The sequence below is a fragment of the Syngnathus typhle genome, linkage group LG15 (genome assembly GCF_033458585.1).
Source record: "Syngnathus typhle isolate RoL2023-S1 ecotype Sweden linkage group LG15, RoL_Styp_1.0, whole genome shotgun sequence".
Classification (NCBI taxonomy): Eukaryota; Metazoa; Chordata; class Actinopteri; order Syngnathiformes; family Syngnathidae; genus Syngnathus; species Syngnathus typhle.
This window is the reverse complement of record NC_083752.1, coordinates 2,428,390-2,438,716: the sequence shown is the minus strand read 5'-3', so window position 1 is coordinate 2,438,716 and position 10,327 is coordinate 2,428,390. Positions and strand designations below refer to the sequence as shown.

The following is a 10,327-nucleotide window of genomic DNA, read 5'->3' as shown; positions in this document are numbered from 1 at the left end:
CATGCAAATTTCTTATGTCGCTACCAAAACTGAAGCTGTCAACACGCATAAGACAAAACGTCACAATACAATGCAGTTTATAAATTATTAACGTGATCATCAGGTAGGATTAGTCCTCACTGGACTTGTATAGTAGAAAACCGGGATCAAGAAAAATCCCCCAGCCTTACTTTAAAAAAAAACACTTGCCCTTAATTTATTTTTTTACCATTAAAACCAGCAGAGGGCATCATCCATGCATTCAATTCAGCTGCAAACACATTTGTCAACTAAGACAGACAATACTCAATATTCATTTCATAGAAAATTACAAAATGCAGCGTCAATCAAACATTTATTGCCTTCAAGCGGACTTCACGGAACTTAAGGGGCTCTCTTCGATTTGCTATACCTGAAGCCCCAAACATCGTGATTTGCTGAGAATATCATCTCTGCTCAGATAGCATCCACAGACTTGCCGCACGCCAGTGAACGCCTCCCTGCCGTGCATGACCCGCCAGTTGTCAATAAAAATCACCTGAAGTTAAAGAGATGCAAAAGTTGCAATGGCTAAATGCTCAAATCGTGTCGCTAGTGAAAATGGTCTTACTTTTCCTGGAGTCAGTTTCATCCACATCTCATTCTCCGCTCGCCTGAGTTCCGAGGTCAACTGGCGATGAGCCGCGTACCAGCGGCGAACAACATCATGAGGTATTGTGTTTATTACTCCTCGGTCAAAGTTGTTGTACCTGTCGCGGCGATAATATATAACTTATCTTACAAATCAGGCAACACCATTGAAATGAATCCCATCAACATACCGAATCATGTAAAGCTCATTATTCCAAGGATAGACATTCAGAACGGGTCCGAAGCCAATCATGTGGTTCTGGTGGCTGCCAGTGCGTTCAAGATATTCATGTTTGATTGGAACATGCGAAAGCAGTTCAAAATCTTCTGGTGACCGTTTACGAAGACTTTTAGCTGCATAGAAACCATCGACAAGCAGATTCCTTCCACCGGTACCTTCATGTTTTAGACAGTGAAAAACCTGAATTCTGTAGAGGGGGGGAAAAAAAAGGCAAATATTGTCAACGTCACATCCTGCCTTTGGGGGAGACCTTTTCCCTTTCCACTTACCCACACGGTTCTTGAAAATAGGTTGTGTCTGTGTGGCGGTCAAGATCCAGCTGGCTGTAGGCAGTGTCTCCTCTGGAGAAATCTGACGTGAAGGACCACATTCGTCCATAGGTTGTTTCCCTTGAAGAAATGCATTTGGGAATGAGATTGTGGATGCTTGCAAAATCAGTGAAGGAGGAAAAAAAAAAAAGTCGGGGATACCTGATAAGACTAACCCTCTGCGTCACGGCCTCTGTGGCTTCGATTGTAGCGGGGACGTCGTCCACAAAGGCGATCCCGTAGAGAAGATAGTTCTGCAGGAACTTTTTTAATTCATCCTCGCTGTTCATAAATGCGTCCCATTTGGAGGAGGCCACATGGGAGTTCTTATAAATGTCCGCATTCCAAAGGATGCGTGGCTGCACGACGCTCTGCTTCTTTCCCTCGTAGCTGTTCTCGGCTAACCAGCTAAGGCTGTATTTGGAAGTGTGACCACCAGGCCCTTGGATGCACACAAGCAAAATTTGATGAGTTACATTTGTCGGTTCGGCCAATAAAATGAAACAAAATGATGAAAAAGAAATGATGAATGAGCAGAAAATGAATTATGATGGAGAGGCGCGAACAGTAGACTTGTTGGCAAGAATATAGAAACTTACTTTGTTATTTCTAGCAGGGTGTTGGCAGTGTTAAAGAATGAAGGGCAACATACCATTCACTCGAGTATGACTGTACTGGGTAAACCATTAAATTAGAAACTTACCAAAGTCCACCTGCCGTTGTACGCTTCCTTTTTGCATTTACTTTTTTTTTTTAATTTACTCAAAATATTTATATAAATATCAAAATAAGTGCGCAACTCCTGCTGTGATTTGGCAGTGTTAATAAAATAAGCATATTCAGAAAAGCATTTTTCAAACTGCGTCTCATTCATCTGGTTTTATTTAAAAATATTTTTATTATTTATTTTCTCATGGCCATTAATAAAAATGACTTACAAGTAAGGATAAGGTCGTCATCTTCCACTTGGACGTGATCGGGCCGGATGTTGAGGTCGATACTTCCGGTGTCCAAGTTCCTCTGATGCGTTTGGATGTTGAAGGACTCGGCAGAGCGGCAGTGATCCCTCAACCACACGTAGTCCAAATGCATCCGAGTCCCTCTGTACTCGAGTTCTGGTACATGCAAGTGGAGCAGACGCATTAACAGCGTGTTTGGTCTTTGCAAAGTGTTCCGTGAACTCACCCAGACAGTTTTCGTGCAAGCGCATCGATCCTGGTGGGCAGGCGTACCCACGGACTTGCTTCCCGTGTCTCCATAAAGTCCTATTCCGAGCAACTGCTCTTACGATCCCGCTAAGCGTCCCGATCATCTTCAATACCTCACAGAACAGGATCTGTGTAAATTTTCAAATCATAAAAGTTTCAGAACTTTTGACGACTCACTGCGTCACCCTATCTAGCAGCACTTCGGTCTCCCCTCGCGCTTTGCTTTCATCAAGGCAAGTTTGTTATTACATTAGGTGGATCTGCAAGTAAAGGATGACTTGGATTAATGATTAAACACTTTGAACTGTCATTTTATAACGGGATCCTGATGAACATGTCCAGTGCGCATAGCAAACGGAACAATATTGCATACGCGAAGGCCATCATGGTAGAACGTCCAGCATACTCTTAAAGACACATACGCGATTTATAATTCGAGAAAACTGCGTTTTTAAAACGCATATAACAGACCCTCTCTTGACAATTTTGCATGGCCTATTTGTTAAATCGGCATCGTTGTAATTCATTCTGTGCAAACTACTAGTCGTAGGAGTAATCTACTGGATCAGTAGTACCAATGTTGACCACAAGACGGCACTATTTTGTAACATTACTTGCGAATCATAAAGTCCCTCAAATGAGCAAACATCCATTCTATAGGATACATTCTCAGAATGTACTATTTTCTGCTGTTATACTGTTTATGATTATCTTTGTAGTAGTATCCAGACAATTATAACATTTTGCAATATGAGCCGTTTCATTGTGAGACTATTGAACGTCATCACCGCCCACGTTTCCTTCCTTTCCTGCAAAGGACCGCAGCGGCGTGCTGCCTTCAAATACATCCGGATATTATTTATTACTTTGGCCGTGAAGACGAACCACACTCACTGGTCATTCCATATTTTGAAAGCTAATGCAAATCTATTTGTTTATGATTGTGTAGCCTTGCACTACATCATATGGAATGCTCTGTTATTCTAGTCATTCACATTAAAACTGCAGACAAAAAGACATTAAAATAATAAATATGTGCTTTGTCAACAATGATGTACTTTGGCATTGATTATCTTTAATGCCTGAGTGTTTTGTAATGATCTCATTAGGTTAGGGTTTGCTTTTTGTGTGCTTTGACCGCACGTATGTACGCAGTGTCCGTATTATTATTTTTTTGTCATATAGCATGTGTGTATGTAGACATAAACGGCAGGACCTTTTGAAATATTACAACACACTATCACAGAAAAAAGCACACTGTATACGGTCCCATTTCGTTAGAGTGATCACTCCGATTTGGGATTTTGCGGTAAGCACTTGAAGGCAACACGAGCTCCTGTTTACTTGCTCTGTCAGCGGTGTCCCCGCCTGCAGTGGGTCTGTAGATCACCTGCTGCCGATCAGAACCTTGGACCTTTATCTCAGTGACATTATCTCACCAGCAGTCGTTATCTGCAGTTTCCTATCTCTCTGCATTTTTTCTTCTTAGCCCGCTTCTCGTGGACCTTGCACAGGGAGGGGGGGTTCACTGTGTTTTATTTTTCCCTTCCACCGGAAAGATGACGCTAAAATCCAATAAAAACGAACCTGCTGTCATATTGGAGCCTTTGGACTCCGCCAGGACAGCCCTCTCCGATCTCTACCTGGAGCAGCTTCTCCAAACCAAACCAAAGACTGACAAGGTAAGGTTGATTTGGAAATACTCCGTTTGCTTCCGGGGACGCCAGGCAGCACATGATCGGTGTTGTTTTGTCATGTTAATTAGTCGGAATGACGTATACAGTACAATTTAACAGCATGGCCTCAAAGTGTGTTGTTGAAAGCTGAGTCACCTCTCTAGTCAGTCTGAACTGGATCCAGCAGACATGGCATAAGCCTTTTCCGCGTCTGCATTCACCTCCCAAAAATACACATGGAAACATGTGACAGCTGAGGGGTAAACAAGATGCTGGCACTTGTGTCATAATCACGTCATCATGTTTTGCTTGCTAAATGAGACGATTTTGCATAAAATCACATAGAGGCCTGTCCAAAACATTTTGCTTTTTAAAATAGATAATGGTGCAAAATATTGCAAGACTTGGGAATGGTGTGAACACATTATTAAAGGAAGGAAAAACTTCAAAGTGTCAACTCAGCAGTGAGGGACTTGGAAACTTTTTCCTGACCTCAGCATTTTTGTCTTCTGCTTAATGCTGAATTCGTAAATGTGGCCTTCACAGTGGAGACTGCTGAGTAAAATGTTGATCAAGGGTCACGATCGTTAGGGAACAACAACAAAAAAGGCAATTCAGCAAAAGACTTTGGCAAGTATAGGAAGATTAGAATTTAGTTGGAACATGACATGTTGTTTGTCCTTTTAATGGATAATTAAGAGGAATGGTTTAGTCTGATAGGGCAATTACGTGTCATCTGAAATTTAAGACTCACACTCCTTTTTGGCCAATTATTGATTCCCAACTCCTAGAGCTCTGTAGAAATAAATAATCGATTAGTTCAAATGTAAATCTCTTTTCAAGTCATTATTGTTTGTCCCAATGCTTTGGCACACCCAACACGGGCATTTCAAATGGGCCCCTTTATTGCATAACTGCGGATTGTTAGGGGAGGTATCAGTTTTTCAACATCTTGACTAGAGCAAAACTGCAGAAGAGTTCCAAGTTCTTGTGGCTTCCGCATGTTCTTGTTTATTCACACCGCACAGTCAAGGAGCAGTATGACTTCAGTGATTTTCACAGTGTGTCATTTCATCTCCTGGTGTACTCAAATATTTTCCCCTGACACCCCTCTGTTAAATCGCTCAAGGGCGGTAAATAAGTATCACCTTTCATGGAAGCAGATTTCCACGAAGGCAACACTCAGTCTGTTGTCTACCATGTTTATAGCAAAATACAAATGAAATTCCAGGCATGGAGTTTAGCTGGTTTCTTATATTTGAGTAAACCTCAATTAAGCCACTTTATTTAATTGCTGGAAGCATTTATTTGTGAACTATTGAGGGAATGCTGCACTTATTTCATGACCTTGCCGAAAATGTCCAATGCGATTATGTTCTGCTCAGCACCTCTAGGGGGCGTACTTGCATGGCACCTGGGAATTCAATTGTCTCACTGACGATTTATTCAGCATAAAAAAAGAATTCTTATGTGATAATTCAGTTTCTACTTTCTGTGTTTAATTAATAAATTTAAATAGTCTGAGTCATCTATTAAAATACACAACAATGATTTGAGCCCTCCTTGTTTACACTTTCGGGGAGAGGGGGGAAAAAACAAGATCTGTGTTTCAGTTCCTTTATTTGTCTGCCTCATATTTGCAAGAAGATAACTTATTTGCAATAGCCATTCAAGACTGTTAATTTAATGTCACTTTACTGGTGTTCTCCGGTGGGATCCCTTGATGACATTGGTGGTATCCACGCATGACCACACGAACCTGTTGGAGCAGATCGTTGGATGTGTTAAATGAGGTGTTAATGATGTTGGGTTAATTTTTAACCTTCAACATGTGTTGAATCTGCAAATGAAACTCTTGCAATTAGCAAAAGGCTTTCCCTGTAGCTGTTAGAAAACATGTCATAATGCAAGATGCCTTCATTTTCATTTGCAATATACGTACATAATGATTTTTTTTTTTCCTCTGTCTCTTTTAAGCAGGTGGCTATGCAAAGCATTGAGAGCAAAGGTGCTGAAGTTTATACCAACGGGGGTGCTAGATACGTGAACGGTACGGAGCTGACCAAAATGAAAGAAGTCGTGTTTGAAAAAAATCCCTCGGAGCCCATGGTATGTTTTACATCTGCAACACGTCCAGAATTCAATCATATTGATGAATGTGGCTTGTCTCAACATTATATTTCTTTCATCCGCAGGGTGTCACTCTGAAAATGAATGACAAACAGAGGTGCACAGTGGCCAGAATATTGCACGGAGGATTTATACACAAACAAGGTAGTAAATCAAACATTGACCTGTGTGTGTGTGTGTAGGGGGGGGAGCTGAAAAGGCTGCAATGACATTTTGATATATTGTTGACTTTTCTTCAAGTACACTTTAGGTTTCCGTACGTTCAAATCACAGCAACCGAAAACGATTTGATGCTATTATTCCATGAAATGTCTTCATTTTTTTTTTTTTAGGATCCTTGCATGAAGGTGATGAGATAGCAGAAATCAATGGAAAAAGTGTGACTAACCACACAGTTGATCAGCTGCAAAAGATTTTGGTATGTAAAGCCTAAAAAAGAGAATTATGCAAAAAATCTCCTTACATTGTGATAATCAACTGTGCCATATTTTTCCTTGCAGAAAGAAACCAATGGAGTAGTCACAATGAAAATAGTTTCCAACCAAAAGAGTCGCTCCAAAGCCTGTGAGGTAATGGCAAACCTAAATAAACTGTGACTTCTTTGTGTAAAAAGTTGCAGCTTTCCTCTATTCCATACATTTTCACTGCTAGGTGAATCGTCTCTTAATGGATACAAATCCAAGGTGAATATAAAAGTAGCTTTGTTAGTTTGACTGCAAAACACAAAAGTAGCTGAGGCTAAAACTGTAAATCCTCGCATAACAAAATATTTCTATGTTTCATTTTTTAGAACACCTCATTGTTTGTGTTCCATAATGGCAGTCTGTAGATTCGATTAACTTTTTGGCTTAGTTAAACATTTGCGGTGACCACCACAAATAGTTATTCATTAATTTGCGACTAACAACGTATCCTTCATCAACGTGACCTTTGTAACCGATAACATGTTGTAACAATTAGACGAGATATTTATGAATCCCTCAAACAGACCCTCATTACAATTTTTGTAAAAAGCAACGCTGAATACTATATATATGTACCGTAATTTTCTGACTATAAATCGCACCGGAGTATAAGTCGCACCAGCCATAAAATGCCTAATAAAGTGAAAAAAAAACGTATGTTTATAAGTCGCTCCTGAGTATAAGTCGCCCCCCCACCCAAACTATGAAAAAAAACGCGACTTATAGCCCGAAAATTACGGTATTTATTCTTATCAACACTGAAAGTTTGTGTCAACTCTGGTTTTGCAGACATACATGAGGGCCCAGTTTAACTACGACCCCTCGACGGATGAGCTCATCCCGTGCAAAGAGGCGGGGCTCAAATTTCAAACCGGTGACATCATTCAAATTATCAACAAGCAGGACCCCAACTGGTGGCAGGGTACAGTCGAGAGCAGCGCGGCAAACTTCGCCGGACTGATACCGTCGCCGGAGCTCCAAGAATGGTTTGACTGATCATTTTCAGTTTCTAATGTTAATACGATGAATGTTTTCATATGATGTCACCCACAACTAAACAAATTTGACAGGAGAGTGGCGAGTAAGAGCAAAACCAAAGACGCTCAGTCCTGGAGCCCATTTGGAAAGAAAAAGAAGTGCAAAGACAAGTACCTGGCGAAGCACAGCTCGAGTGAGTTCATCTTTTTTTTTTTTTTTTTTTCTCTGCCGTCGCGGTTTTCTTACAACCAAATGTTTTTCCAGTTTTTGACCAGTTGGATGTCATTTCCTACGAGGAGGTTGTCCAGCTCCCTGCTTTCAAACGGAAAACTTTGGTGCTGATTGGTAAGTGGCCCTTCTCAGAATAAACAGAAGATATTTTTTTTTAAACAGTGATTCATATTTTGACTGCAATGTTTTAGGTGCACCTGGTGTAGGGAGGAGTCACATTAAAAATTCATTGCTGACCAAATATCCGGAGAAATTTTCTTATCCTGTCCCACGTAAGTAAATGAAACATTTCTATCGTGCCCTCAAAGCTACACGATTTGAGTTTCACAATTTGACTCGTTCATCAGACACCACCAGATCGCAACGTAAGGATGAGGAGAACGGCCAGGAATATTATTTCATCTCCAACGACGACATGACCAAATGCATCTCCGGAAATGCGCTGCTGGAGTACGGCAGCTTCCAGGGAAATATGTTTGGCACCAAAATCGAGACCATCCAGAAGATCCACGAGCAGGGCAAAATTGCTTTGCTGGATGTAGAACCGCAGGTCGAGTGACTCAGTTAGGAATTACAGTAAAATCCTGCATGTGCAACATTTTTAACCACATGGTCTTTTTATTTCTTTGCAGACGTTGAAGGTTTTACGGACTGCTGATTTCGCTCCTCTTATGGTCTTCATCGCGCCCACCAACACAGCTTCTCAAGTGAGACATCCTTATCGTAATAACCACATTTGACTCGGGTAGCTCATATTTTGCTTTTTTTTTTTTTTTAAATCCTAGACGGAAAACCTGACAATGATCCAGAAGGAGTCGGACGAAATCCTGACAGCCTACAGACACTTCTTTGATTTGATCATAGTCAATAATGATGTTGACGAGAGTGTGAAAAGTGTGGAAGAGGCCTTGGAGAGGGTCACTTCTACTCCACAGTGGGTGCCTGTCTCCTGGGTGTACTGATAAATGTTAGACTCCAGCGTGATCTCTTATTTGTTTCACCTTTTTTTTCAGTGCAATATCACTCCTTACGCAAAACCTCTGAGTTAGTGAGGTCCCAAGTCTGAATGGGTTTATTTTTGGTTCATGTTAATTGTCAGAAACGTTTTTTTTTTTTTTTTTGCACGTGTGCATTTTAAAAAGCAATATTTAGAAAGATTTATGAGAACTTCACCTGGAATGTTTACTATTTGAAATCAGTTAGTTAGAGGTGGATCGTTTTGGTGCCATACGACTTTGTTATCGTGGGTAAATATAAAATAGGACCGTAACTGTGAAAGAAATCCTCCCTTTTAAATCCACAGGGTTTTAATATTGCATCATAACGTCATCATTTTCTCAACAGAACAGAACAGGACTTGAAAGCATTGCAGTCAAAACGGTCACATGGAATTGTATACATGACCTCGTAGGCAGTTAAGAGGCCATTTTACAAATATTAAATTGAGCAGCTCGGTTGCAACTGCTTTTTTTTTTTATCATATTTAATCTACGAACAATGAACAGGAACTTTCAGGATACCAAATGCTATAATACATCCATGATCTGAGGTCTCATGTACAGTATCAATGGTCACAAAAATCAGCCATTTTAACAATATTCACTCATTCAGAAGGCATCATGTGTTCACTCAAAATCTGTACTGTATATCAAAGTTTTTTTTTTTTTTCTATCTGCTTCAATATTACCTAATAATTGATATAGTTAATGTGCAATGTCCAGTAATTTCATGATCAATTTCGTTTTGCGTCAGTATGTTTTCTATTGCAGTTGTGGGCTACTGTTGTGGGAATTTGGCATCTTATGTAATGTATTTAACATTCATTTGTTGGATGATTATTCATGACAAGCTGGGACCAGTAATAAGTCAAATCTTCAAATCCAGACTTTGGCCTCCCTGTGTGGAGTTTGCACATTCTCCCTGGAGGTTTCTCCACAGGCTTCCTCCAACATGCATGGTTGAATCACTCTTTTACTGTCATGTTAATGCCCTTAAGGTTTCTGTAATTAGACAAAACATCCAATTTTCCTTACTGCAAATTCAAACTGCAGTAACGAGTATTAAATTAAAGCTTGTCTGACTGTGTCATTAAAAGCCGTGTATTATCCCAACCATGTATCCATTCATCTTCTGCACGACTTATCGGTTTCAAGGGGACGCTAGCCCGGAGCTGACTTTGGGCCCAAAAAAAAATCTCAGGGCACCACTACAGCATCAGTGACCCAGATTACAAGCCCTTTTGGAGAATTTGGACCAAGGTCATCTGACTACACTGCAGCAATCCCTTCAGAACGGTCCTCCTAAGCATAAACATAATTATGCATAAATGTAGTACTCTCAGAATAATCTTTCAGGTGGTTTCTCGTGGATTTACTCCACGTTTGACCAAAAGTCAACCACCACTGTGCTGCTGGCCACGCCCCCTTTCAAGGAACGCCATTTTGTTGACAAATCTCGTGACGATCAAAATAAGCTTCTTTAT

At 40.5% G+C, this 10,327-nt stretch overlaps 2 protein-coding genes across 7 annotated transcripts; one reads left to right on the top strand and one right to left on the bottom strand.

Annotated features, from left to right (window-relative positions):
* Nucleotides 1-317: 317 nt before the first annotated feature.
* Nucleotides 318-4,303, bottom strand: tmlhe (trimethyllysine hydroxylase, epsilon). Of its 5 annotated transcripts, none has more exons than XM_061299629.1 (8): nucleotides 4,199-4,303; nucleotides 2,344-2,494; nucleotides 2,097-2,273; nucleotides 1,321-1,600; nucleotides 1,120-1,239; nucleotides 801-1,037; nucleotides 590-728; nucleotides 318-517 (listed from the first exon to the last, which is right to left on the bottom strand). In XM_061299629.1, the coding sequence occupies exons 1-8, from the start codon at nucleotides 4,286-4,288 to the stop codon at nucleotides 386-388; spliced, it is 1,326 nt and encodes a 441-aa protein (XP_061155613.1). In that variant the 5' UTR covers nucleotides 4,289-4,303; the 3' UTR covers nucleotides 318-385. The 5 variants fall into 5 exon arrangements, with proteins under 5 accessions (XP_061155613.1, XP_061155618.1, XP_061155617.1 ...); XM_061299634.1 differs by lacking the exon at nucleotides 4,199-4,303 and adding an exon at nucleotides 3,954-4,091; XM_061299633.1 differs by lacking the exon at nucleotides 4,199-4,303 and adding an exon at nucleotides 3,715-3,856.
* mpp1 (MAGUK p55 scaffold protein 1) lies at nucleotides 3,912-9,956 on the top strand. Of its 2 annotated transcripts, none has more exons than XM_061299627.1 (12): nucleotides 3,912-4,048; nucleotides 6,023-6,151; nucleotides 6,238-6,316; nucleotides 6,505-6,590; nucleotides 6,673-6,741; nucleotides 7,426-7,622; nucleotides 7,707-7,807; nucleotides 7,879-7,959; nucleotides 8,037-8,117; nucleotides 8,193-8,395; nucleotides 8,478-8,552; nucleotides 8,631-9,956. In XM_061299627.1, the coding sequence occupies exons 1-12, from the start codon at nucleotides 3,926-3,928 to the stop codon at nucleotides 8,805-8,807; spliced, it is 1,401 nt and encodes a 466-aa protein (XP_061155611.1). In that variant the 5' UTR covers nucleotides 3,912-3,925; the 3' UTR covers nucleotides 8,808-9,956. The 2 variants fall into 2 exon arrangements, with proteins under 2 accessions (XP_061155611.1, XP_061155610.1); XM_061299626.1 differs by having other exon boundaries at nucleotides 3,913-4,048; nucleotides 6,020-6,151.
* Nucleotides 9,957-10,327: the final 371 nt, after the last annotated feature.